The sequence below is a fragment of the Mus caroli genome, unplaced genomic scaffold, assembly GCF_978045245.1.
Source record: "Mus caroli unplaced genomic scaffold, Mus_caroli_1 scaffold_17, whole genome shotgun sequence".
In the NCBI taxonomy this organism is placed as follows: Eukaryota; Metazoa; Chordata; class Mammalia; order Rodentia; family Muridae; genus Mus; species Mus caroli.
This window is the reverse complement of record NW_028227272.1, coordinates 33,090,892-33,118,665: the sequence shown is the minus strand read 5'-3', so window position 1 is coordinate 33,118,665 and position 27,774 is coordinate 33,090,892. Positions and strand designations below refer to the sequence as shown.

At 45.6% G+C, this 27,774-nt stretch overlaps 2 protein-coding genes and 1 pseudogene across 2 annotated transcripts; 1 reads left to right on the top strand and 2 right to left on the bottom strand.

Moving 5' to 3' along the window:
* The first annotated feature begins 31 nt into the window (after nt 1-31).
* On the top strand, nt 32-24,802 carry Fam162a (family with sequence similarity 162 member A). The gene is made up of 5 exons (XM_021184958.3): nt 32-169; nt 15,518-15,640; nt 18,271-18,379; nt 21,925-22,033; nt 24,557-24,802. Exons 1-5 carry the CDS (start codon nt 136-138, stop codon nt 24,647-24,649), a joined length of 468 nt encoding a protein of 155 aa, XP_021040617.1. The 5' UTR covers nt 32-135; the 3' UTR covers nt 24,650-24,802.
* On the bottom strand, nt 17,404-17,522 carry LOC115029656 (U6atac minor spliceosomal RNA; annotated as a pseudogene).
* Nucleotides 24,803-25,686: 884 nt separating the features above from the next.
* On the bottom strand, nt 25,687-27,673 carry Wdr5b (WD repeat domain 5B). Its single transcript, XM_021184957.3, has one exon. It carries the CDS (start codon nt 27,137-27,139, stop codon nt 26,153-26,155), a length of 987 nt encoding a protein of 328 aa, XP_021040616.1. The 5' UTR covers nt 27,140-27,673; the 3' UTR covers nt 25,687-26,152.
* Nucleotides 27,674-27,774: the final 101 nt, after the last annotated feature.

Genomic DNA, 27,774 nt, shown 5'->3' with positions numbered 1-27,774 from the left:
TCCCGCACGCCCGCTGCGTCACGCCGGCACGCCCCGCCCACCCCGCCAGCGCCCTCCCCACGCGGGCCCTTGGTGACATTGAGCGCCAGCGCCGCGGCCGCCGTGGGGTGCTGTGCGTCGGCGGAGCGGGCGGCCATGTGGAGCCTCGGCGGCCTGCGCCTGGCGGCTGGTGAGACGCGGGTCTGCGGGCGGCAGGAGGGGGCATCGCCGGTGGGGGTGTCCTGCTTACTGCAACCGTGTGAGGACCGCAGCGCCTTAGCAGACGCAGGGGGCTGGCCGAGACCCTGGCATCTGGCGCTCATTCACGCAGCTCCCATCTTAAGTTAGTGCCTTGATGCCTCCACCTGGTCCCCATCCTCCTGTGAGCACCTATTAAGAGTTATCCACGGAAGTAATGCTTTCCACCCTGACTTTCTCCTATCCGTTATTCTACTTGTGCCTTCCTACTTGTCCCTCCCTCTTTGGGTGAGGGACTCAAAGATCTCACAGAATACGAGTAATTGTTGCCTTAAGTTGTGGGTGGTAGTACATACTTTTAAACAATAGTGCGGTAAGGGCCTGGACTCTCTTAGGGGAAAGTGTTATGCTAATAATGTAAGGTCTGTAGCCTGTTTTCTCAGTAAACATTGGAGCGGTTGAGTGTTTTGGGAGTCTGGTAAACTGAACGTATCCCGCCTCGGGGAAATCTAGAGAGCCTTGAATTATCAAGTTGAGAAATCAGAGAGTTTGCAGCTTGTATCTTGAGGGTCTTTAGAGGGTAGCTTACTCTTTTGTTCATCTTTATGAACTTTCATGATCTATCCTTTGTTCCATGGCATCAAATTACTACAGGGTTGTTAAATTTTTAGAGAAAGAATAGCTCCACGTTTTGTTATTGGAGTAATGTACATTGTAAATGTAATTGAAGCAATGCAAAAAAAAAAAAAAAAAAAAGATAGTACATGTAGAATAGTTTCGTAAAGAGTAGCCAGTGAAGAGGTTAGATTTTACCGACTGGAAGACCTTTCAACGGGTCAGCATTGCTTACACCCTTAAAAACTCACACCCACTCTGCTCTAGAAAGAAAACGGAGAAAGATGAGAAAAAGCACTCATTCTTTTACTGGTTTTGATTTGTATCAGTTAAGATCTAAAATCTCGATGTGCATCTTTATTAAGTATTACAACGTTTTCAAAAGAGCCAGCAAAAGAATCAGCAACCTGTGAGTTATGTGAGAGTCACTTAAACGCTGGCAGTAGTTACTTTTCTAGACTGTAGCACACGTCATGGAAAGCTAAAGTGTCTTGGAAGATTTCTGATGTTTTGGAACTTCATTGCTGGGCCTCTAACCAAGACAGACTTCCTTGCACAATTTAACAACAATTTATTTTACTTCCGATGGGGAATGTTTTAATAGCACACCAAGGATGTTATGGGCAACGACTGCCAGGTGATCTGTGAGTGTCTGGTGTGTTGTGAGCACCTTCCAGTGATTTCTTTTACTTTTACCTATTGTATTAATAAAAGTGCTTTCTGATTTACATTATCTGATTTCTACAGCGCCCCCCTTAAATCTTATTCCCTCCTGTCTTTATAAATAAACATAAGTCACAGGGCTAAATAACTTGTGTAGCACCACTTGGTGATAAAAGTCAGCACCAAAGGAGGGCAGTGAGTTTGTGTTATCCGAGTTCCTTGCTGCTGTTGATGCTGCTACTGGGATATGCGCATGTCGTAAGTTAACCATCTTATAGCCAGATGGAGCTTTTTTGTTTTGTTTTGAGACATTCACTATGTAGCTCCGGCTCATATGTAGTCTCACTATGTGGACCAGGCTGGTCTCGAACTCACAGATACCCTCCCCGGTGCAGTTGGGGCTCCTTAAGGTGAAATGCAGATGTGTTTGTGAGGTGGACATACACTTTTCATACACAAATGGACTTTCAAGAACCAACTGCTATTTGATAAATAACATTGACCAAATGTGTGGCAGCTCAATTAGAAATGTAATCTAGGCATTGTTTTCTTATCCAGAATACTATTCAGAATAAGGTCCTCATTTTAAGCAGTAGAGCTGTGTGTTACAGCTTCCTTTGGAACTCCTGGGTGGACTCCCTTCGCAAACAGCCTAGAGGGTTTATGGGCTTTAGTTGCTTGTTGTATGAATGTAGTTTTAGATAGATGTAGGTCAAAGTTGTAACAAAGTTGCTACAGGTGAGAGGTCTTGTGAGCCTCTGAAATCATGTTCTGACTTTTATGATCATGTACTAGTAAGAGGGACCAAGGCTTACGTCCATATCCCAGCAGTGCCAGTTCTTTGAAGAAGCACAACTGTAAGACTCGGAGGCTAACTGGCTTCTCACCCACCCTGCCATGACTTCTGTTAGCATCAAGATTAGCTTTGCCATATAGTTACTAAGTTCTCAGCTCTTATAAGTATCTGTTAGTACATATTGTTTCGATGGAAGGACTCTAGGAAATATCTTGGATTAAGCAAATATAAGGTAAGTTTTCACATCTCTTTTCTCCTAAAAGCTGAATAAAATAGATAAAACTTTTAAGATATTGTATCTTTATTTAGATGTGTGTTGTATGTGGAGTCTGTGTACACATTTTGTGCCCTGGTGAAGGCCCAAGAAGGACATGGGTTTCCTGCTCCATCACCCTACTTTATTCCCTCACTGAGCCTGGAACTAGGCTGGCAGCCAGCAAACCCAGAGATCCTCAGGTCTCCACCCCTCACAACGCTGCTCCTTACAGCACTAAGGAGCCACACCTGGCTCCTTACGTAAGGGTAGAGTAGTCAGACTTATCCACTGATCCATCTCCTCAGCTCCAAGACATTGTATCTTTCAGTAGGGTGATTGAGTCAAAAGAATGAATAGACTTACATAATATTCTCCATACCTTGGAGAAGTTCTGTTGCCCTGTGCTCCATTGACTTGTAGCTTTTACAGTGACCTTTTCATGGCTGTCACCAGTGCAGAAACCATGGGCTCCTCCTGTCTAACCCATATCCCAGAGCACTGAAGCCAAGCAGTATTTTAGAAGTCATCTAGTCCCTTAACGTATGCAGATGAAGGAACTTAATACTGCTTTTTGCTTCTTGACAGTGCCTCATTATTTACCCCAGCTGCCCTGGAACCCTCAGCCTCCTAAGTACTGGGATGTCAGTGTGCACCACCACCCCTGGCTGCAGGAGGAAACATAAGGCATAGGAAGGGAACTTGCTTGCTAAGGGTCACATAGGTTCAAAGCTGGGACATAACCAATATCTGCCTCCCACTCTGATTTTATTTCTACTCCAGTTTGCTCCTTCATTGTTCTTTTATTTGTTCTTGCTAACGAACCCTAAATGAGATCACATCCATTGAACTACTCCAATTTTGGCTTTGCTTATCATATTGCTCCAGGTAATGCCAGTGAGTTTCTATTTGAGCGTACACTGTGTGCCCCATACACTGCCAACTTCCTAGGGCTTTTTATTGCAGTGTATAAACCAACCCATATAATACAGCTAGAGAGCATACAGTATGTATTAGGCTCTAGGTTACAGAGCAGACTGAGTGCTGCTGAGCTAGGTCCTGCTGGCATTGTGCACTTCCCCCAACTTCAAAAATGGTAATGTCATCTCGGCAGCTTGAAATCTGCTGTGGTCACTGGTAAGCACTATAGGTCAGGGACTCCCTGCCCCTTTCTTCCTCCCAAGAGGCAGTACACTACTGACTTTAGAATTTAGAGGAAGGGAACGGTTAAGGAGATAGGATTATCAACTGAAGGCTCCTGGGAAACAGGAAGTGATTTGAGCAAAGAAAAGAGATAGTTAGGAGTCTGGAGAGGTGTAAAACAGGAAAAGCAGCAAGGAAAAATTCATATTACCTTGGAGCATTAGGGGGGAAAGTGTGAGCTTGTAAAGAGTTGGAGCCAGATGAATTTTGGCAACAAGAGAAGGCTTCAAAGCCTAAGTCATTTAAAAAAAACCCAAAAACTGGAGCATTAAAAAGGCAGCCATGTGCAGGATGCATTGCTATAACCTGTAAAGATTGTGATGTAAATGACTCAGTGGTTAAGAGTACTTGCTGCCCTTGCAGAGCAGTAGAGGACTGGACTTTGGTCCCAGCACCTATGTGGGGCAGCTTCCAATCACCTGTAACTTCAGCTCCAAGGTCTCTGATGCCCTCTCCTGAATCCCACAGATACTTGCACTCACATGCACACCTGAACCTATAGTTAAAAAATGTTTTTTAAAGATAATACTTATTTTTATTTTGTATGCATTAATATTTGCCTGAATGTGTGTCTGTGCACACATGCATGCAGTGCTCGTGGAGGCCAGAGAGAGTGTTGGATCTCCTGGGACTGGAGCTACAGAGGGCTGTGAGCTGCCATGTGGAAGCTAGGAACTGAACAGAGGTCCTTTGAAAGAGCAGCCACAACAAGCTCAAGGCCAGCTTGAGTAACCAATAAGACTGGTACGTGTATACACACACAAACACACACTTGGGAGGGGGGATAGAAGAGCAGGAATGCCCTCAAAGACCCGCTAATTGGGCAGAGTAGATGCCTCACTGTGTTGTAGGTGTTAGTGGGTTATAGGTGATGATGAGAAGAACTCTCAGTTAAAAACCTGAGAACCTCAGTCATCCATTACAGGGAGCACAGGGTCCCCAATGAAGGAGCTAGAGAAAGGACCCACGATGCTGAAGGGGTTTGCAGCCCCCTAGGAGGAACAACAGTATGGACTAACCAGTAACCCCAGAGCTCCCTGGGACTAAACCAGCAATCAAAGAAAACACGTGGAGGAACTCTTGGTTCTAGCTGCATATGTAGCAGAGGATGGCCTTTTTGGTCATCAATGGGAGGAGAGACCCTAGGTCCTGTGAAGGTTCTGTGCCCCAGGATAGGGGAATGCTGAGCCAGGAAGCAGGAATGGGGGGGGGGAGGATTTTCGGAGGGGAAACTAGGAAAGGGGATAACACTTGAAATATAGATAAAGAAAATATCTAATAAAAAAAGTGACAGTTAAAAAAAAAAATCTCGAAAAACCAAAAAAAAAAAAAAAAAAAAAAAAAACCTGTGACCCTAAGAGAAGAAAAAATATAGAAGCCATTGTAGTGAAGTTACTTATTAAAATAGAATGGAGGAATCCTAACGGAGAGGCAGGAGCTCCAAGTCAGCTCAGAACACACTCAGACACCAAATTCTCAGCACAATGGAGATTTATTACCCCACAGGGACAAGCATGGGGTTGGGGGAGAGTCTCTGAATAGGTCAAAGACAGAAAGCAGGTATCTCTACTGAAGTGGGTTTTTAGGGGAAAAAGGAAGTCTGTGCTAGGACAAGTTGGTAAATCCTGATTGTACAGGTTAGCCAGTGTCGCCAAAAAAATGAATTTTGATTGCTGGACCATGATGTTTAGTCTCTGGAATGAGTCAATGGCCAAATAAGGGAATAAACCTTGAGGGCTAGCTTTAAGAATGTAATCTAACGGTTTTACAAGGGAGAGGGAAAGGGCAAAACCGGTCTGCAGTGTCGGGCTGCTAGAGAGCCCTTCAAATCCTCCCACAGTCGCACAAAGTAAGTAAGGAGGTCCTGATGTAGCTTAAGGATGGGAAGTAGAAAGAGGGTCATAAAAGATAGGACTGGCAAGATGGCTTGGCAGGTGAAAGCATTTGTCACTGAGCCTGATGACCTGAGTTTGATCTCCCTGACTCTCCAGGACCCTCCCAGTGGCGGTGAGAACCATTTCCTGCAAGTTGACCTCTGGCTTAATGCCACACCATACTCATGCATGCACATACACAAATAAATGTAAAAATAGTAAGGCCTGGGTCATTTAGATTTGAGGGAAAGGAGAATGTGCTGGTTGGGTTTTGTCAAGTTGACACAAACTAGAGTCACCCGGGAAGAGGAAACTTCAGATAGGATGGTGCCAACCATGGGCAGGTGGTCCTGGGTTGTGTGGGAAAACAAGCTAAGCAAAACATGGGAAGCAAGCCAATGTTTCATGGTTCCTGCCTCTGTTCCTGCTTGAATTCTTGCCCTGATGCCCCTCCATGATAGGCTGTGATTGAGGCGTGTGAACCAAATATATCCTTTCCTCCCAAGTTGCTTTTGATTAGTGTTTTTATCACAGCACCCACAAGTGAAATGGACAGAATAAGAATTTGGAAGATGAGCCGAGCGTGGTGGCACACGCTTTTAATCCCAGCACTTGGGAGGCAGAGGCAGGCGGGTTTCTGAGTTCGAGGCCAGCCTGGTCTACAAAGTGAGTTCCAGGACAGCCAGGACTATACAGAGAAACCCTGTCTCGAAAAACCAAAAATAAGAATTTGGAAGATGGCCCTTGGTCTTGCAAAGATTATATGCCCCAGTACAGGGGAATGCCAGGGCCAGGAAGTGGGAGTGGGTGGGTTGGGGAGTAGGGTGGGGGGAGGGTATGGGGGACTTTCAGGGTAGCATTTGAAATGTAAATGAAGAAAATATCTAATAAAAAATTGTTTAAAAAAAAAGATTTTGGAAGATAATGGAGGGAGGGATTTAGTTCTTGAGGAAGGATAAGATAGACTCCAAAGAGCACAAAGATGGAACGGGCTGATGATGAGAATGTTAAATGTATGGGTTTGAGTAGATGGGGCTCACAACACTTACAGTGTGTCAGTGAAGGCGAGTGCGTGCCTCTTAGTCATTCATTTAACCCATGAAAGGAAGATTATAGGTATTTTATCTATAGGACCTGTTGAAATGGTGTTTTTTCCAATATCCAGGACCCTCCATTTTTACTGTGGCATGAGACAGGCAAGTTGGCTGTCTACTGGTTAAACTATATAAATTGTTTCTGCCTTCCTGAATGCAAATCGTTACATAAAGAACCGAAAAAGTATAATTCTGTCCTTTAACCCTCCACTGTCAGGGTCTGGCTCTTAGAAGATGATCAGAAATATCACTAAAGATATTTATTGAGGAGTTCACAGGTGCAGAAAGCTGAGAACACAGGAGTTCAAGACCAGCCTGGGCAACAGTGACTCCCCATTTCAGAGACAGACAAGATAGACAGGCAGGCAGGGTGACTGGCTGGCTCTTGCTGGCTGACTAGGTATGATTAAATTCAGGTAAATCTGTGTTGGATATTATACATCTATCAGAGTTATTTCTGATATCCAGAAATAGTATTTATAGCTGTGTGCCATAATAAGGATACAGTATCTGATTATGAGAAATCGGTTGTGTGTGTATAAGAAAGTCTGGAAAGAAGCACAGCGGATTCTTCCTGGGAGCCGTGGCGATAGCACCTTCACTTCTACACTGTACCTTCAGGTACCTCCGAATTTTCTGTGATGGGCAAGCGTTGACTTTATAATTTAAATGTGGTTTTGCGGTGTTTTGTTCTTAAGATGGACAGTGGCAGGAAGCAGACAGTGGACGGTGAGGATGGAGGCACAGATAGCTTGGCACAGTGTGGCTCAGGAGGCTTTCAGATGGAAGGGCTCACTAGTTCAGAAAGAGAGATTTGTGTTCTGAGCCTGCTGGAAAGGATAAGAAAAACAGATGAGTGAGGAGCCTGTTTGCTGTCATAAAGTAAAGGCCTTGAGTTTCACACAGCCACTATTGGGAGTGTGCAGGCTGTGGGGTGGGGGGGTGGGGACAACAAGGAACGAGTCGACTCCCATCCTGTTGTAGCTGAACCATGAGATTCTAGTAGCTTTTTAAAAACTTTATTAAAAACTGGCCAGGTTCCAAAGATTTATTTATAAATTTGTATTATTTTTTTAATCTCAGAAAATTTTTCCCATGGAACTAATGTTACAAATGGTAATTAGGAGCTCAGCCAGCCTACAAAACTCAGTGTCAGTCTGTCCTCCAGTTCCCTCTGTCCTGCTTCTCGGCACCTGGTTCTTCCCGGAAATCACAGCTCTCCTGCTGTGTCAACCACTCAGGGCAGCAGTGTAGACAAGCTTCCAGAAGGAGGGTTCCACATCCATGGCGTCCCCTGCGGCTCCTGTGTCCTATCCTGCCTTCACCTCGGGCCTGCCCTGCTTTCTGCCCTGTACCTAAAACACTCTTCTCTCTGCTCCAAACTGCTCTGCATGTTTGGCAAGCTTGGGGAATGGGGGTTGTAGCAGATGAAAAGATTCTAGGGGCGGGGGGCGGGAGGGGGGGCGGGCAAAGGAGCCACAACAGCCTGAGGAGGCAGAGTGGCTTGGCTTCATATTGTCAGTTGGTTTTGGAAAGCCTGTAGAGAAGGTTCTGGTGCCACTGCCATGGCCTGCCAAGCAGTTCCCCATGTCAGTGCCACACGCAGAAGCAGAGCAGACCAGTGTCTGCAGCCAGGAAGAATCCATCCCTTGTCAGAACAGCTGCAGATGTTCCATGCTATTGGGACTGACTCTGCAAAGGCTCAGTACAAAGTAATAGACCTGGTTTGTTTGTTTTATTGTAATGAGCATTCAGGGCAGCTCACATTTGCTTCTCCTACGGAAACCAAGTCAGCGGCTCTGTGGTAAGTGAGCTTTGTGGACCAGAATGCCAATCTGTAAAACTCATTCTTTTAGGTCTACTGAGTACTTAGAAAATGTAACACAACTTCAATAAGTTAAAAAATACAGTATCGATAAACTGGTATGTAGGGTCTTGGCCACCCCTGGAATACTATATATCTCCTTTTTCCTTTTGAGATTTAAATTTGGCTCTGATTTACACAACACACACGGAGCCCCTCAGATTTGCCCTTTCCTGTCATAACTGTAAAAGCATCAGCAATACCCTTGTTTAATTTTAAGGCATTTGAGGGCTGACATGAGAACCACCTAGTTATTCGCATAAATTTTTAGCCAGGACATGGGAGAAGAACATTGTTGCCTCAGAAGGAACTGCTTCCAGCCAAGGTCATGGCAGTTCCTGCCCTGGAACATGAGGGAAAAGAGAATGAGTCAATAGTGTCAGGGCTGCAAAGTGGGCTTTGGTCATGCATTGTGGGGCACTCAGGGAAGCTGGGTGTTGTGGAAGAGAGGTGTGCACGGGTTTCACCCCAATGGCCAAGAGAAGATGAGCTGTGGGACCATGCTGGGACTAAAGGTGTGCACCACCTTATATGGCTTCATTTGTTTGGATGGGGATTTGTTTTGTTTTGTGTGTGTTTGAGCAGTCCCTTACTTTCTGGACTAAAAGCTGTCCCGGGTTTTTCTTGTTCCCTGTGCCTTTGCGTAGCCCTGCCATTGCTTTCCGAGGAGCCTTGTGCTAGAGACTGGTATTTAGGAAGCAAGACCTGAGACTATAGTGTGTCCCCTGCTACCTGAGGTGCTACCCATTCCAGCCTGTCAAGTGGTCAGAGGGAGGAAGCATGGATGTGGATCCAAGATGTCCTGGTGGATATTTAAGTTTTTGCTCTTTGTAATGCAGTTTTAGTAGTTTTGACAAGTGCTGTGGCTTTTTAAAATAAACGCTATCAGACTTCATAGCCAGCGACAGTTCTTAACACCACATAGAAGAACACTGTCAGCCTACAGGTCCCTTCATGGATGCTGACTGACCTCTCATCTGTCTTCACTGATACTAGAGATTAGTCAGGTCCCTTCATGGATGCTGACTGACCTCTCATCTGTCTTCACTAATACTAGAGATTAGTCACGTCCCAGGCTGCTCTGTGATGAGTTATCTCTAAGAAACCTGAGACTCAAAAACAAAATTCTATCCATGTGTCATCCTGGACTGAAACAGATTTTTATAGAAAAAAAAGATTACCAGAAGCCAGTACCTCAGCCAGCCTCATCTCCCACCCCCACCCCCACCCAACAGTTAGCAGCAATACTTGTGTGGCAGAGGTTTTCAAACTGTGAGTCCCTACACAGGCTGTATAGCTCTCTAGGACATGTTAGAAACACCCTTCCTCAGACCACCCATACCTACTGTGAGAAACTTGGGCACAGGGGGCCAGTAGTCTCGCTAGCTCCAATAGACGGTTTGAGAACCTCTGCTCTTAAAAGTAGCCAGCAGTTTGGTCAGTTTGGTCTGGTCAGAGCCTTACAGGCAGCCATAAGCCTTCATTTGGATTTCCTGCTAGGGCTCTGGGGACCGAGCACTGACTGGTCAGCCAGGGACAGGCAAGGCTTCAAGTGCGCCCACAGGGTTAAAGGGCTGCTTTTCCTCTGGTTTCTGTGTTTGTAATTTTGATCCACCAGAGGATGGAAAATTTCTGTCTTGGATATCTGGGGCAATGTGTTTTATCTCTTAGGGACCAGACAGGAAAGATAATGAAACGTGGCTTGTTTGTGCTCTCATTTCATGATAACATCAACATCACGAGCCCATCAAGTAGTTTGTGATTGTTTTTAGTAATAACATTTGGAAATTATTTGTATTCTCATCTGTTATATTTCTAAAGTGTATAAATATCGTATGTGTGTATGTTATAATCAGCATTTATCCTTTAGAGAGGTAGAAGTTTTTATCGTACAGTATAGAGTGACAGCAAGAAAGGTTGGGCAGTGTTTCTGATATAGGCCTTTAAATCCCCAGCCCCATTTTTGTCCTGGGTACATCTCTGGCCTCATATTCTACTTCTCCCCCATCATTTACACCCTTCCACTTTCAGTGGCCTCTTTGTGGTCCCTCAAACTACAAGTGACATTCTCAAAGAGACGCTCCTGACTAACTCTGAAATATCACACATACTCATTTCAAATATACATACACATCATGTCCTTCATTTATATTTTTTCTCTTTAACAGTGAGCTTCTGACATATGAGTGTGTGTGTGTGTGTGTGTGTGTGTGTGTGTGTGTGTGTGTTCAGACTAGAATGTAAGTCATAATAGCACAGATTTTTATCTGCCTCTTATAGTGCCAAAGTTTCCTACACATATACATAGTAGATACTCAGTTACTATCTGCTGGGTGAATGAATAAAGATCTCTCTATGCATTTATGTGGCTGGTGGCCACTGGACACTCTATAGGCTAGTAATTTTGCTTTCATTATCACTGCTGAAACTGAACAAGTGTCAGTTTATCTTCTGTTCTCTTTGGAAAAGGGTCGCCAAGGAAATAATTACTTCCTTTGCCCTCTGTTTTCCATTTAGAGAATAGAGCCTGTCTACCGAGCTCCAGTTAACCTTGCTCCTGTCTAGCCTTTTAGGGGGGAGAAATGGGACAGCATTATGTGTGGAGTGTGTCCTTGTGGGTGGGTCACTTTAAACCCGTGATGAGATGAATGTTGTAATGGTGGAACAACAGTGAATGTACGCAGGGAAGCTGGGTCAGGCACTTAACAATGATTAAAATGCTAAATTTTATGTTATATCTATTTCACCACCATTTGTGGGATGGGGTACTAGGTTCTCCAAAGTGCAGTTTAGCCAGCCTGTTAGAAATGTACCTCACATTTGAGTATGATGGTTCATTCTGTCATCCCAGCAGTGGAGGGATTTCTATAAGTTCAAAGCCAGCCTGGGCTACATCATGAGGCTCTGGATGAAAAGAGGGGGAAGAGAGTTAAAAAGAGAAGAGGCACTCGAGGTCAGTAGCTGTGTGGTGTGCTTCAGACAGGCCCGCAGCTGGCTCTGACACCAAGGTCTGGGGGATGTGTCTGTCCTGTGAAGAACTATTGAGGCATCTCTTCTCACACCCGCACAACCTTTGTCAAGACTTCTGGCCTCTTGGTAGCGCTGCAGATGGCTCTAAAGATTACTTGTGAGTGATGTTGGGACATGAACCAAATGGTAGAGCCTGCTGTGAGTCACGTCTGCCAGGCACTGCCATTCATTTTCCCAATTTGCCCTCAAATCAGATCAGCCCTGGCGCTGGAATACTGCATTGCCACATTCAAAATGAGCAGGCAAGCAAGAGCGAGTGCAGGTCATCTCCTTTGACTGTGACACCTGGTGCCCTCGGGTGGCGTCACTGTGGTCATCAGTGCCGGGGTGGTCACAGACCTAGCAGAGGAAGTGAGCAGGTCACCAGCAGTCACTGTAGGTGGCTTTGCACCGAGGGCCAGATTGTCTTGTGTCAGTCAGTAAGGGCATCCTTCGTTGTGTAAATGAAAGCTGCCCAGGTTCTGTAAGGCCTCCTGGGCTGGGGAACACTGACTGAAGAAAAGGGAGTGAGCTGTGGTAAGAGCCCTGAGACTCAGCAGCTCTAACTTGGTTTGCTTCATTCTCTTATCAGCTCCACAGCACCTTGGAACACCAGCAGCCTCAATCCTAGTAATAGTGGGAGCTGAGGAAGGCAGAAAGGATTAGCAGCTCCACACTCGGACGCCAGTGATTTCTTATCATTTGATCCGTGTAGCAGTTGGCAGGAACTTTCCACTCACAATGCTCTGGTTCACCTGACTCGAAGCTATGCAAACAGCTTCGTCTCTGGGACATTTATGGAAAACTGTGGTGCTTGTTCATCATGGTGCAGAGGTGGGAGCTGGGTAAACACACGCATCTAGAAGGAAAAGCTAGGGAAAGTGTTCATTCTGACCTGACAAGCTCCAGGGCGCTGCTGGGATGGAGTGCAGGAAAGAAAGGCCAAGGGAGGTGGAGGCTCCAGACCCTCACACTTGCCTAACTGCGGCTCTGTGTAAGTGGGGATTCAAAGCTGAGGGGAATGGGAGCTGCCAGCCTGGAGCTGAGACGGCTTCATCTTCTCAGGGCTGACAGCAAAGGCTCCCAGAGTTATTAGTGGGAAACTTTGTCTAATTATCAGGTGACCACGAAACTACGAAGAGATGTCTGTGGCCAACCAAATACATAAAGAATACAAGATAATACTAAAAGTAATTATATGCCCGAAATTACATAAAGTAGATGAAAAGGATATACCTCGAAAAAAATAAATACCGAAACTCTGCCCCCAAACACTTAAGGAGGATTAGAAGTGGTCCTTTCCACGCTCAAGGAGGAGGAAGGGGCTGAGATGTAGCTCTGTATAAAGTGTTTACCTAGTGTGACTAAGGATGTGGGCAAAGGAAGAAAAGACAAGAACTTTCAAGCCAGTCTTATATAGGTCTTATTCCAGATGTGGTGGCATACACATACAGACAGACCCAGTACTTGGAGGCTGAGGCAGAGGGTTGAGAGTTTGAGGCCAGCCTGAGCTGCATAGTGAGATTCCCATTTTTAAAACGCTTCCTGATTCCTTTAATGAGGGTGAATTATCTGGTATAATCCAGCAAATACATCAAGAGAAAACTACAGCCTCCCATCCCTTATGAAGACAAATTCAGGAATCCATAGAGACTGGGTGTCTGTATGAGTGAGGGGGCAGAGGAGACAGAGTGGCTACACTTACAGCCACCTCTCCTTCTCTTCCTCTCTGCTTTAGTCTCGGGCTGAGACTCACAGGCAAGCGCGCCATCCTCTAGCAAATGCACATGAGCCCATAGAGCAGCTGTGAGCTCCTGTACAAAAGATGTCCTTGGCCTTCCGTCTCTGTTTCCAGAGCATCGCTTGCACCTTCCTGCTTGCTTTCCTGCTCGGTGGTACCTCAGAGTCTCTCCCTCTTTCCTTTGTCCCTAGACATGGGCTCTTCTACAGTCCCCACTCCAGGAACCTGCTGTCTCACGCCATGACCTCACGTTTTGTGACTCCCTGTTTTCCACTCCCATTAAGACTTTCTGGATATCTCTGCTTTTAATTATGTTTAATCATCATGGCTAAATTATTCATATAAAAAGTAAAATTTTCTGGCTAAAATATATTTCTTAAAAATAATCTTTAATGAATGTATCTATTTCTTTGCTGACTAATTTTTTGTTAATATGTAAGCTAGAGTAATCTGGAAGGAGAAATCTCAATTGAGAAATGCCTCCATAAGGTCAGACTGTAGGCATTTGCTTAGTGACTGATGGGGGAGGGCCCAGTCCCCATTGTGGGTGCTGTCATCCCTGCGCTGAGCAAGCCTTAAGGAGCAAGCCCGCAAGCAGCATCCCTCCATCACCTTTGCATCTGCTCCTGCTTCTAGGTTCCTGCCCTGTTTGAGTTCTTGTCCTGACTTCCTTCAGTGATGGACTCCAATGTGGAAGTATAAGACAAATAGACCCTTTCCTCCCCAACTTGCTTCATTTAGGTCACTGTGTTTCACCAATAGTAATAGTGCAGTAGTAATCCTAAGACACTAGCTTTGATCACCAAAAAGGGGCTTTGGAATGGTGACAAACCATAAATGTCCCTACGGGGTCTCTAATACTAATCCCCAGATCCTTTTGGAGGAATGTGTAACTTCAAGTTAGGGGTGGAAACATTCAAAGTGGGTCTGGAACATGTTGTCAGAGAGGAAGGAAGCTGTCAGCACCCACTTATCTCATGTGGAAGGAACTCAGGAGTCACCTCAAAGGTCCCTCCAAACCATAGATGGGAACATTTGAGGACTGCCACACTATGATACAGGCACTCCTTACACTGCTTTAAATAGAAGGTCACCTGCAGAGGTTTCAAGAAGGCGTGTGTGTGTGTGTGTGTGTGTGTGTGTGTGTGTGTGTGTATGCGCATGCACGCGCGCTCCCTTGTGTACATGTGTTTATTTGTGCAAGCTTTTATCCCACAATCCTATTGACCTAAGGGTCAAATGACGTGGAAAGGGTGCTGCCTTCCTGCAATCCGTGATGAACTCAGTACGAAGCAGTTACCTCTGAGCACACAGAGGAAGGGTGATGGGAAACTTTGTGAAGGGTAACTAACCTGTGCTGATCAATTCAGTATCACTAAATGACAGCATCAACTCACAGCTCTTGGAGTCGGGAGGAAGAGGCTTAGACTTTGTGACAAAGTCTCAAAATAGCCTTCAACTCATTATGTAGCAGAGAATGACCTGGAACTCCGTGTTCCTCAGCTTCTGCTTCCCAAGTGCTGGGATGCCAGATAGGTCCCACCATGTCCCATGACACCCAGGTCTCCGTGTGGTGCAATAAGTATACACAGCCTTGCTAAAAACTAGCTTGACGCTTAACAGACCTCAACTGCCTGTCTTTAAGAAACAGGAGTGATTCTGCCATGCTGCCTTCATGACTAGACACACGTGGAAAGTACCTGCATAGAATTTACTGATAAAATGTTCTGTTAAAAATTTCTAGTCTCTTAGTCAGCAAAGTAATTGTATTTTAAAGCATAACATGTTAGATACAGTCATCTTTCCTACATGTGTGTGTCTTGTATGCTTTGCATATATTCTGTTTTCTAAACAAGCTAACTTAAATTTTCTAAGAGCTGAATTTTTGTCTGTTTTCTTTGCTTGTTTCTTCAAGATAGAGTAGCCTGGGGCTCACCCTGAGCTACCCCCTCAGGCCTCAGCCTTCCAAGGAGTTAATTTGTGTTTTGTGCATATAAATGAAAACTTGTAGACTTGTCCTTAGGGGGGAGGGGGGTGAACAGGGTCTTGCTATATAGCTGGCCTGAAACTCCATGTAGCCCAGGGTAGCCTCACACTTCTGATGATCTTCCTATCCCTCCCAACTGCTGGGATTACAGGCCTACACCACCACACTCGGCCACGTGCAGGTATTTCTCAGCTTCAAAAAGCATCAGACTTTCTCTCTAAAATATGTATCTCTCTTTTAGGACATTGTCTTAGGTTATATGAAAGAAATGCTTCCTCGTCTCTAAGGTTTACCAGAAACACTGACTTGAAGAGGATCAATGGATTCTGCACCAAGCCACAGGAAAGTCCCAAAGCTCCAACCCGTAAGTTTTTGTTGCTTTATCTATTTATGGAATAGGTAGCCCACATCCCTACCCCTACAATTATTTACAGTCAAAAGAACCCCAAGAGGTCGGCCAGTGTTCCTGTGTCGCTCAGTCATATAGTTATGGTGCACAACTCTGTGTGTGTGTGTGTGTGTGTGTGTGTGTGTGTGTGTGTGTGTGTGAGAGAGAGAGAGAGAGAGAGAGAGACAGAGAGAGAGTGTGTGTGTGTGTGTGTGTGTGTGTGTGTGTGTAGGCTGCGAGTATACATCAGCTGTCTTTCTCAACCATTCTCACTTTATTTCTTGAGACAAGATCGCTCACTGAATCTGAAGCTCACCAATTTGCAGACTGGCTGGCCAGCAAATGCTTCTGCCTCCACAGTGCTAAGAGTCTAGGCATGCACCCTCACTCCTGGCTCTTTGTTTTGTTTTGTTTTGTTTTGTTTTTGGAAGGTCCTGGGGATTGAACTTCTATCCTCATGATTGACTGAGTCATCTCAGCCACATCAAGCTATTATGTTTAGAATGAAATATAATGAGTTTTAGGTTTGACACTGACTTCAGCCATATCTGTTCTACATACCCGAGGCTAAGTAAGCTCTCATCCCTGCCCCCACTGTGGGAAAGAGGGCAGTGCACAGCTGTAGCATAGCAGTGGTACTGTCTGCAGCTTCCTCCTGTGAGTGCCCTAGGGCATCCTCGGTGACTCTCCCTCCACAGCAGCTTATTTTTCCTCACTTATGGGACCTTCTCAGACTTCATTCAGACTTGAACAAATCTGAGATGGCCTTTGTGCCCTTTCCTCCCTAACTGATCATCTTCATAACGTTTTGTAGTAAGGCCCCTGGGTTTGAGGTTCCTCCGGACTCCTTCCCTGTCTTAACTCTGGTTCAGAGCCTATCTCCTCACTTTTCCATCAGATCTCCCTCCTGCTTGGACTTTTTGCCCAATCTACAGTCTTCCCCTCTGCTCTCTTCCATCCATTGTGAAGACTGAGATGAGCAATGCCTTCCTTGCTTCAAAGCACATCTGTGATGAATGGATGGGGTCTGTAACCCCTGCACTTGGGTGTAATGGGAATTAGCTCAACCACTTTTTACTCCTGGCAGGTTTCACTCCCAGCCCAACTGCCCTCTCGGTTAGAGAATGAAAAATACATACACCAATTATTTTTAATATGCCTTGACTAGCTCAAAGGCTAGGCAGTTCTTCTCCTTCTCGCTGCTAGCAAATACTCCCCTCTGGTACTTCTGAGCTAACATCGTTTTAAAATCTATTTTTCTTTTTAAGATTTGTTTATTTATTTATTTTGGTTTTTTGAGACAGGGTTATTGTTTGGTTTGGTTTTTTTTTTTTTGTTTGGTTGTTTTTTTGTTTGGTTGTTTTGGGGGGGTTTTTTTTTGGTTTGTTTTTTTTTTTTGGTTTGGGGTTTTTTGAGTCAGGCAGGGTTTCTCTATGTAGTCCTGGCTGTCCTGGAACTTACTCTGTAGATCAGGCTGGCCTCGAACTCAGAAATTCACCTGCCTCAGCCTCCCAAGTACTGGGATTAAAGGCACCAGCGTTAAGATTTATTTTTATTTATATGAGTACACTATAGCTGTCTTCAGACACCAGAAGAGGGCATCAGATCCCATTACAGATGATTGTGAGCCACCACGAGGTTGCTGGGAATTGACTCAGGACCTCTGGAAGAACAGTCAGCACTCTTAACCGCTGAGCCATCTCCCCAGTCCTAAAATCTATATTTAATCTCTGCCACTCAAACACAATTGAATTAAGTGGCTCATGTGGCCACTTTTCCTGATTCTCACATGGGCCTTTAGATCTGGTCTTTCTTCTTCCTTGTCATGGCGTATCTCTTCTCTCCTTTCTTCCAGTTCCTAGCCCATGCAAATCCAAAGGTCCTGCCTCAGTCTACCTACCCAGCCATTGGCCATTGGCTCTTTAATTGGGGACAAGGACCTTCACTGTTTCACTGTCGGGACACGCAGATTCCAGATTTTGGAGGCCAGATTAATTCAAAGAATTAGAACCAATCCCCAGTACTTAGGAGACAGCGTCAGGCAGATCTCTTGGGGTTGAAGGTCTTTTGTGTAATCTAAACTGATTTGCCTTTTTCTTTTTTTTTTTTTTTTTTTTTTTTTTTTTTTTTTTTTTTTTTTTTTTTTTTTTAGTTTTTCGAGACAGGGTTTCTCTGTATAGCCCTGGCTGTCCTGGAACTCACTTTGTAGACCAGGCTGGCCTCGAACTCAGAAATCCGCCTGCCTCTGCCTCCGGAGTGTTGGGATTAAAGGCGTGCGCCACCACGCCCGGATTTGCCTTTTTCTTATTGTCCTAGAGACAGGCAAGCCTTGCTGGCCATCTCAGCTCACCCTCTCCGTCCAACTTTCCACTGTAGAGTGGCTGGGGCTCCATGCCTTCTGCTTAATCCTCACAGTGTTGTGGAATTGTCACTCAGGAAACGAGGCATTCTGTGCAATCCTGCTGACATAACATGAAGCTCTGGGCTGGCCTGCAGTCTCCTGGTGTCTGTGTTAAATGAATAACTGAAAGATACAAATAGCATTTTTTTTTCATTGCTTGATTTGAGCATTAAAGTCTCAAGCCAGCTTCCTGTTTTCCCCACAGAGTCTTACAGACACGGGGTGCCGCTGCACAAGCCCACAGACTTCGAGAAGAAGATCCTGCTGTGGTCAGGCCGCTTCAAGAAGGAGGAAGAGATTCCAGAGACAATCTCGTGAGTGCTGAGCTGGGGCTGTGTGCGGCCTGCAGTTCTCACTGGTCTGTATCGGGAAAAGCAGAGTGCATTTGTGTCCTGTGTAAAACCTGCTGACCAGATGTGGGAACGAACATCCCTCATTCTCTACATATTCCCACTTTGGAGTACCCAGAACAGAGTGCTGGGAAACTGTAGCTTGTTTCCTAGCGACTGAGGGATCTGTCAGGTGCTGAAGTCAGCTGTTGTTTAGTTACATCTCCTAGCTCCAGAACAGCGCGAAATGGTAATATGCACTATTTTAGTTTGTTTTTAAGCTTAGCATCGTAACTATGACCTACAGTATCCACACAAGTGTCAGTCTTGGGAGTAATTGGATGCAGCTGCTTTAGTTTGGATCTTAAACAGCTTCCAAGTGCCCACAGGTGTTGACTCTCTTAGGAAGTCATAGAAACATTAAGAGGTGAGGCCTAGGCAGGTGGTGGTGGCGCCTTTAGCCCTGGCACTTAGGAGGCAGAGGCAGGTGAATTTCTGAGTTCAGGGCCAGCCTGATTGGTCTTTAGAGTGAGTTCCAGAACAGCCAGGACCACATAGAAAAATCCTATCTCAAAACCAAAAGGAGGGACTAGGGGTGGAGGTAAGACCTCATGGGAAATATTCAGAGATCCTAATCTCTTCAGCTTTTTTGCTTCCTTTAAGGTAAGTACTACCCGGCCCATCCTCTCACACTTCTGCAGGATATCCTGCCCCCACACAGACCCAAAGCCTTGGGTGCATTAATCTTGGACTGAAACCTCAAAGACCCAAGCAAATTAAACCTTGCACTTGTCCTGCGCTGGTCACCCTGGTAACCAGGAGGGGTTTCTTCTCCCACCTGCCTCCTTAGACTTCTCTGCTGCAACTTAGACTTTTTCGGAATTTCTAAGTGATCTCTGCAGGTTCCCCCAAGCCAGAGCTTTGCAGCCTTAGTTAGTACTGTTGACACTTTGAACTGGAATATTTTAGGCTTTATGAACCACCATGTATGCTGAAAGACGTTTAACCATATCCCTGGCCTCTACCTCTTGATGAAGCAGTACTCTTTCTTCAAGAATGTCTCCAGGCATTGTCACACGTCCCCTGGGGACAAACCTGTCTCAGGTCTCTGTCGGGCAGTGGTGGCACACGCCTTTAATCCGAGCACTTGGGAGGCAGAGGCAGGTGGATGTCTGAGTTCGAGGCCAGCCTGGTCTACAGAGTGAGTTCCAGGACAGCCAGGGCTACACAGAGAAACCCTGTCTCAAAAAAACCAAAAACAAACAAAAAAAAATTGTGTTCTTCTTAATAAACTTGCTTGGCATTAGCTATCAGCTTATGCACGGCCTCCTGGTCCTGACTTTCCATCCTCTTTATTTCCTCATCCTCAACCCTTCCCCTTAGGAGCCTGTCACTGAAGAACAGCCTACTGGTCCAAGTCAACCAAGTATTTATCTGCTCTAGACTGTGGGAAGACAGTCTCATTCCAATCACCACACCCGTTAAACATGTTTTTGTGGCTGGTGGGATCTCCAGTGATTTTAGTTAAGCAGTTAAGCATTCACTGTCTTTAGAATTTGTCCCTGGTTCCTTCCATCCTGCAGGGCCAGCTTCAGAGCCTGGAGAGCTCCATGCACAATTCTGCCTCCCAGGTTCCAGCTCTTACATCACATTGTGTGTGCTCAGGATCCTTCTCCCATCTGGGTCTCCTCCAAGGCAGTATTTGAAAGCCATTACTCTCCCTGATGCTCAACATTATATGTGATAAATATCCGGGAAGAACATAAAAAGCATTCCAGTCCCATTATTTATAGGTAACGTCACACCTGCTGGGGAGACCCCACCTGGACTTCATGTGTCCTGCCTTGAGGTTCTTCTAGGTACCATACGGCAGGAGAGCCACAACCCACTGCCTTCCTTCAGACTCACAAAGATAACTAGGCTTCTCTCATTTTATTTTAATTTACAAGTATTTATTTAGTGTCTTGGGTGGTGCTCCTGACACACCACCTGTGTCAAAGTTAGACAACTTACACAAGTCCCTTCTACCATATGGGTCCTGGGAATCCCATTCAGGCACCTTTACCTATGAGCCATCTTGTGTAGCAGCTTCTCTGGAGACTCTTGCACATTAGGCCTTGTTGGTTTTGCCTGAGAAATTGTCTAGTAAGGCATGCTGGTCAGCAGAAGAGCACGGGCTCCGCTGTCATTCAGTTTTGGCAAACCCTTCATGACAAGATTTACATTAAGGGACCATTGGTAAGGGACTGTTTCACTGGCCAGGCAGTCTCAGGTCTATTCTGGTCCAAGACAGAGCTAGGCTAAGGGCTGGAGAAAAATAACAATTTAATGCATTATTTGAATCAAAGCCTAAGGTTTGTTTTGTTTTGTTTTGAGACAGGGTCTCTGCATAGCGCTGGCAAGCCTAGAACTTGATATGTAGAACAGGTTGTCCTTGAACTCCCAAAGCTGCTCCTGCCTCTGCTTGGGTTCAAGGCTTGTGCCACTATTCCCAGCAAATACGAGTTTTGTTATGTAATGCACTTTTTGTTTTGTTTTGCTTTGCTTTTGTTTTTGTTTTTTTTTTTTTTTTTTTTTTCGAGACAGGGTTTCTCTGTGTAGCCCTGGCTGTCCTGGAACTCACTCTGTAGACCAGGCTGGCCTCAAACTCAGAAATCCTCCTGCCTCTGCCTCCCAAGTGCTGGGATTAAAGGCGTGCGCCACCATCACCTGGCTTGAAATGCACTTTTTGATGAGTTAATAAATACTTTGAATTGATAACATAGTTTCTGACCTCCCCCAACCCCCAACTTCAAACCAGAGTAATCATGGATGCAGAGATGGCTCTGTGGTTAAGAGCACTGGCCACTCTTTCCCAGAATGGAGGTTCAATTTCTAGAAACTACATATGGCTTACAACCGTCTGTAACTCTAGTCCTAGGGGATCCGATTCCAGGACCCTCTTCTGGCCTCCTCAGACACTGCATGGGTATGGTGCACAGACATTCATACAGACAAAACACCCATACACATGAAGGTTCAAAGTGGTGAAGAAGAGCCAGGTATGTTTGCCCATGCCTTTAGTTCCAGCACTGAAGAGGCAGAGGCAGGTGGATCTCAAGGGCCAGCCTGGTCTCCAGAGTGAATTCCAGAACAGTCAGGACTACACAGAGAAACCCCGTCTTAACCCTCCACTCCCCCAAATGTGGAGTACAAAAAGTATATTAACTCCTCTACGTTTGTTTTCTTTCTGAACTGTGTTTTTGTGAGTTTACTTAAGCTCATAGCAGAGCTTTTGAGAGAAGAATGAGTTCAAGGCCAGCCTGGGCTATAAAGCAAGAAAGACCCTGTCTCCAAGAACAACCAAAAAGATTAGTCGTGAACTGGGTCAACCCTCTCCAAGGTGCTATGAGGTCCCTAGGTCCTAGCTTCTTTTTTCTATTCACAGGCATCACTGTCTATAAATAGAAAACGTTACGATGCACAGTGTTTGACCCTGCTACGCGTTGAGAAAGAGAAGGGTTAATACGGCTTTCTCGTTCTGTTGCTAGATTTGAGATGCTTGATGCTGCGAAGAACAAGCTCCGGGTGAAGGTCAGCTATCTAATGATTGCCCTGACCGTGGCAGGATGCATCTATATGGTTATTGAGGGCAAGAAGGTGAGAGTGGGTTCCTCTTGGCCTCACCATGCTTTCCCCAAAGATGGAGGGAAGTGGTGACTGGCTCACACGTTAGCTCTGGGAAGGGGAACACGTCGTGTGAATTTACTGGCTCCCAGAATACTCTGCATTAGTGTACTGACTGAGTGCTCACTGCACTCCAGGCCCTTCTGAGTGGTGTCCTCATGTGCCCCTCACCACTGCTTTGCTAGATAGATGCTACCACGGGAGGAGGAAAGTGTAGCTTCAGATGCTTTAGCAGCAGGCTGGAGAAGGAGTGCTCAGCGGCAGAGGCCTGATGACATGGGTTCCGTCTCTTCGTCCCAATAGCTGGTAGGAGAGACCCAACTCCTAAGACACACCCTGGATGCTCCACATGCACTCGGGAGCACATGGGTGCCTGCACACACACAATAAATCATAGCGTTTTCAAGGAAGTATTGGCAAATACTTGCCCAAAGCCATGCATTTCCCTAATGACAGAATTGGAACCTAGACATAATTGAGGTAAAGGTAAAATTGCTCCTCAGTACGGGATGTGTGCTCTACAGCAGCAACTGTTAAGCTCACTGGATGTGAGAACCTGAGAGAGCTTTCTCTCAGCAGACTTTGTAATGAAGGAGCCTGAAGCTCACATGCACCGTACACTTGCCAGAACTCACATAGGAAATAGAGACAAAAACTTGAAATTAAAAAAAAAAAATTCGGGCTGGTGAGATGGCTCAGTGGGTAAGAGCACCCGACTGCTCTTCCAAAGGTCCAGAGTTCAAATCCCAGCAACCACATGGTGGCTCACAACCATCCGCAACGAGATCTGGCGCCCTCTCCTGGAATGTCTGAAGACAGCTACAGTGTACTTACATATAATAAATAAATAAATCTTTAAAAAAAAAAAAAAAATTCAAGCTGGGCGGTGGTGGCGCACACCTTTAATCCCAGCACTTGGGAGGCAGAAACAGGCGGATTTCTGAGTTCGAGGCCAGCCTGGTCGACAAAGTGAGTTCTAGGACAGCCAGGGCTACACAGAGAAATCCTGTCTCAAAAAACCAAAAGAAAAAAAACAAAAGAAAACCTTTAGATCTCATTTTGCATGTTACCGAATGTCCTGTTAAACCATCTTGTTATTAAGATACAGTTACTCTGGAGGCTGGAGAAATTGCTCAGTGGTTAGGGCCTCTTGCTGCCCTTGTGGAGAATACCCAGGTTCAGTTCCCCAGCACCCACATGGCAGCTTACAACCATCTGTAACTCCAGTTCCTGGGAACCTGGCACCCTTTTCTGACCTTCACAGGTATCATGCACATATGTGTACATGTACATACATACAGGTAAATATCTATACACACAAAATAAAAATAAGTAAAATGTAGTGTGTGTGTGTGTGTGTGTTTTTAAACTCAGATACACACTTTGAATATGATGCCTAATTCTGTGTCCTAGCTTTCACACAGAGATCCCCTTTAACTGTTAGTCCATATTTAAAAGATGCCTCTGAAGAAGCTCTTGTCAACTGATCTCCTGAGCAACTCCAGAGTGAAAAGGAAGGGAACTGCTGACTCTGCACACTGCAGTCTCAGAAAAGCACTAGCCATTTCAGTCTGGCCTCATAGGAGCACAAAGGGCCAAGGGGGTTGACCTGAGAGAAGTTCTCTTGAAAGTGAGCCTGTTCTACTTCACTTTTCCCATCTCCCCGTGTGACCTCTGACCTCCCATTCATGGTTCTCAGACTGAAACCTTTAGAAGCCTGTGCATGGCCACGTGGATTTCTAGAAGTGCAAGAAATGGCTGGCTGACGTTAGAGATCTCCAGAAGTGAATCCCCCTAGGACGTCCTCCAGCACCTTCCAGGCTGTGCTAGAAGGAAATGTCATTTAGGAGATAAGTTAGTTAGTCTTACCGCTGACATTTGTTTCCCATCCATTTTCTCCTCCCACCAAACTCTTCACATGTGCAGTAACGTGGGTGTCAGAAGATCCACATCTTTGACATAAACACTGGTCTGGTTATAGAAGCCTCATACAACTCTAACAGTTCCCATTGAGGGAAGCCAAAGAAATGGAGGGGGCTCCCCTGCTGCCAGCTGCTTTGAAGAGGTGGAGTTCCGGGATAGATAATTCTAGAAGTCATCGGGGTTAATATTTTGGTAAAACCTGGGATTCCCAAAGATGCATGTTTTGGTAAAAGAAGAAAAGGCTAGAAAGACAGGAAAGTGTACACGAGTTAGGGAAGCAGAAAGGAGAAGAGAAAAATGGAGATGGTATTATATATTGTAAAATAAGAGAAGGATGTGAAGAAGACATGGGATTGTAGAGGCCGTACATGCAGAGAAGGGGCAGCTGTGTATTTCCCTGGATGGGCTGTTGGATTCAGGGAGTGGGTAGAAGGTATGTAGAGCATGACTGTCCAGTGTCCAGGCAGCTGACCACTCCTGGCCTGTGCTGCACAGTTAGCCTACTGCTTTCAGCACAAGGGGAGAACAGCCTTCCAAACCTGCCATCATCTCTCCAAATGTATTTCCTTTTAGGCTGCGAAAAGACATGAGTCTTTAACAAGCTTGAACCTGGAAAGGAAAGCCCGCCTGAGAGAGGAGGCAGCTATGAAGGCCAAAACAGACTAGAAGTATTTGGAAAACCCAGGAGTAAGGCTGCAACAAGAAACCTGCTTTACAAAGGATACGATCTGAGACTCACTTTGCAGACATGTATTTTGCACAGATGTATTCCACTTCCCTATTAATGCTGTAGAGGAACAAATACATTTTCTTAAAGAATGATTTGTCTTTGTTTTGTTGTTTTGATCCAAGTAAAACCTAGCCTCCCCACTGTGCAAAGTCAAAAAGAGGCAAATAATTCCAAATTTAGTATTTTCTCTTCTTGGGAGTATCAGGTGCATTAGCATCTTCTCACCTACCAAAGGTGAGACATGAGTCCTATAGGTCTCTTATGTATACCATGTCTGACAGGATAAGAAGCCAGGGTGCCTTTGTGAAGGCTGGCTCCCCAGAGCCTTGAAAGAAGCCAGACCGTGCACTGAATGGTCTGGCATGGCAGTAGGCAGAGGCATTTTGAAGAGCCTTTGAGAATGCCGGGCCTGAGAGTAGTCTGGCCATGAGTTTTGAGTTATTCATCCTGGACTTTCTGGGGGACAACTACCTCCTAGTTCATGGCTTGGCTCCCAATCAGTCCCTTTCCTACCCTCAGGGAATTACATTTTGTACTTAGGAAAACGCCATGCCTGTACTTCTAAGTGTTGGAAAGTAAGCACTTAGATCAGTACATCTCATTAGCTGTCCTTATGCTAGCAAGGTGTCTGGTATGCAGGTAGTTTCTGCTGTAACACTTCACTGACTCTCACTCCCCTCCCTCCCCAGAGCTAACATGACACGACATTATAGCATTCAGACACGAGAGCTCTCAGTAACAGCTGTAACTGATACATATACCACGTGCCACTGTCTGGGAACTTACGGAGACGCACATATATGATGGAACGCTGCCTATGGCTTCAGAAATCTAATGGTTCATATGCTGTCTAGCTATATGTACTTTCTGCCTTTGCTTCATTTTAGGTATCAAATGCTTTGATTTTTGTCACTTGCATATTATCATCAAAAAGCACTGTGTGCGTTGTATGTGTTGGATAGTTAATCATTCATAGAACAAACCGGACCATGATTTATTGTCCCCAACTTGACAGATTCATTTGGCAATTTGATGCCCAATCATGTAGAATAACAAAAATATACAAGTGACATGTAAAACGTCTCCAATCCTCTCATTGCCTCCTAATGTCACTGCCCTTAATGACCTCGCAAGCCAGAGGCTACATGTCCCTCCTCCCCTTGGTCATCCTGTTGTGTCACCTTTCCAGATATTCCAAAAACCTTACCCCCCTGGGAAAGCCAGTGAAAGAGAATGAGGCACTGTCCAGGGGTGAACACAGGAGATTCCTAGCAGGCCTCAAGATTAGGATTCACAAGCCCTAGGTCCTAGACCTGTTTTTACAAGGGTCTCACTTTGCAAAGTAAGAGGTCTCAAGGACAGTTTGTTAAGCTTTGCCAGAATCCAGAGACCATCCTTTGGATTTTGTGTCTAATTTTCCTCATCACCTGCCAGAGACTTCAGCAGTCACTGGACCACACTTTAATTGTCTTGTCATTTTCTAGTGCTGCTGATGCGATGATATTTTCTGTAGGGTGACAGGCTGCTGAGATCACCACATCTGTGTGACCTTGCAACCTCTGTACAATCTCTTTAGTCTGAAGATTCCAGATGTAAACCATGTTGTCCTCTGAACCAGACACAACCCACTTTCTACCAGTAACCGAGAAACTGGCAAATACGCAGTATTTCTCATTCTTATGACCAGTGTATGTCTTCAGGCATCTGCCCCTGCTGTAATCCCACAGTTTAAGAGTATTGTCCAAAGTTGCAGTGAGAATGTATTTACCATTTGGAGAAAATTTTACAAAAGACACTGGAGGGTTGCCTTCATCAGCAAGTGTCCTTAAACACTGGCCTGACGCAGCATCCCAAATTCTACAAAGCCCATCATAGCTCCCAGACACTATCAAGGACCCATTACAATTAAAATTTACAGCAGAAATGGGGTCCGAATGAGCAGACAAAGTCTTGAGGCACTTTCCTGTTTTTACTTCCCATATTTTCACACTCTCATCAAAAGAGCCTGAAACGATGAGGTTGGATGGTGGATTGAAGTCACAACAGAAGACGAAATCACTGTGCCCCTTCAGTGTTTTCAAACATTTTCCAGATCTCATATCCCATACCTTTAGAGTCTTATCATCTGAGGCTGAAACGAGACGACTAGAATCTGAAGACCAGGCAACATCTGATATTTCCAGACTGTGACCATAGAGTGTTTTCTTACAATTCCCATCGTATGCTCCCCAAATTATAATTAGTGCATCGGCTGCAGAACTCGCTAGCCATTCGCCATTAGGACTAAATTTAACTGATGATATGGCCGCCGAGTGCCCCGCAAGAGTAAGTCTGAGAGCATAGTTGGGTTTCTGCGGCTCTTCCTCGTGCTGGGGGGCAGAGAGAAGTGACTGTGCTCTCTCTGCTGGCAGATGCTCGGTCGCCATAGATCCGGCTCTATAATTTGCGCGGGCTTCCCGCCCTGAAACTTACAGAAGTTAAAACTTGCCGTTGGAAGGCGGATGGTTTTGATTGTAACATGGGCTCGTCTATAAGGTCCGTTCCCAGTCAGCAGCGAAGTTTGAACCACTCCCCCTCTTGCTTTCTTCTATAGCATCACGGATCACAACGATCCTGGGATCTGTACTCGTGTCGGATGCTGTCAAAGGACTAGGCCGATCGGCGGGGGTTCGGGGCTGCACCTAAAGTCCTCTTCCACGCCCTCTGCAGCTCCAAAATGTCTGGGAACCTCAAGCAACGAATGACGTCACACAAAACAGGATTTATGAGAGGCTCAAGTAGAGCCCAGGACGCTAGGTCCGCATCCTGCCAGGCTGCGCACGCGCCGAAGGAGACATGCATTTTCTTCCGGTTCTCCAGGACAGGAAGCTGACACAGAACCCGGTTTTTTCCCATGAGAGAGCTGGGTGAAGTAAAGGGCGCAGCAGGCACTTCATGAAGGCTGTGCACATTGAGGGTACCTCTATCCACACCCACCCCGACTGAGTTTAGCTGCCACAAGGTCTGCCTTTGTGGCTAGGAGTCTGAAGCAGAACAAATGCACAGACCCTAAGAATCCAAG

Coding starts and splice junctions, on each gene's coding strand:
- Fam162a (XM_021184958.3), top strand. CDS start 136: ATGTGGAGCCTCGGCGGCCTGCGCCTGGCGGCTG. Junction 15,641..18,270: donor AAGTCCCAAAGCTCCAACCC/GTAAGTTTTTGT, acceptor TTTTCCCCACAG/AGTCTTACAGACACGGGGTG. Junction 22,034..24,556: donor TGGTTATTGAGGGCAAGAAG/GTGAGAGTGGGT, acceptor ATTTCCTTTTAG/GCTGCGAAAAGACATGAGTC.
- Wdr5b (XM_021184957.3), bottom strand. CDS start 27,139: ATGGCGACCGAGCATCTGCCAGCAGAGAGAGCACAGTCACTTCTCTCT.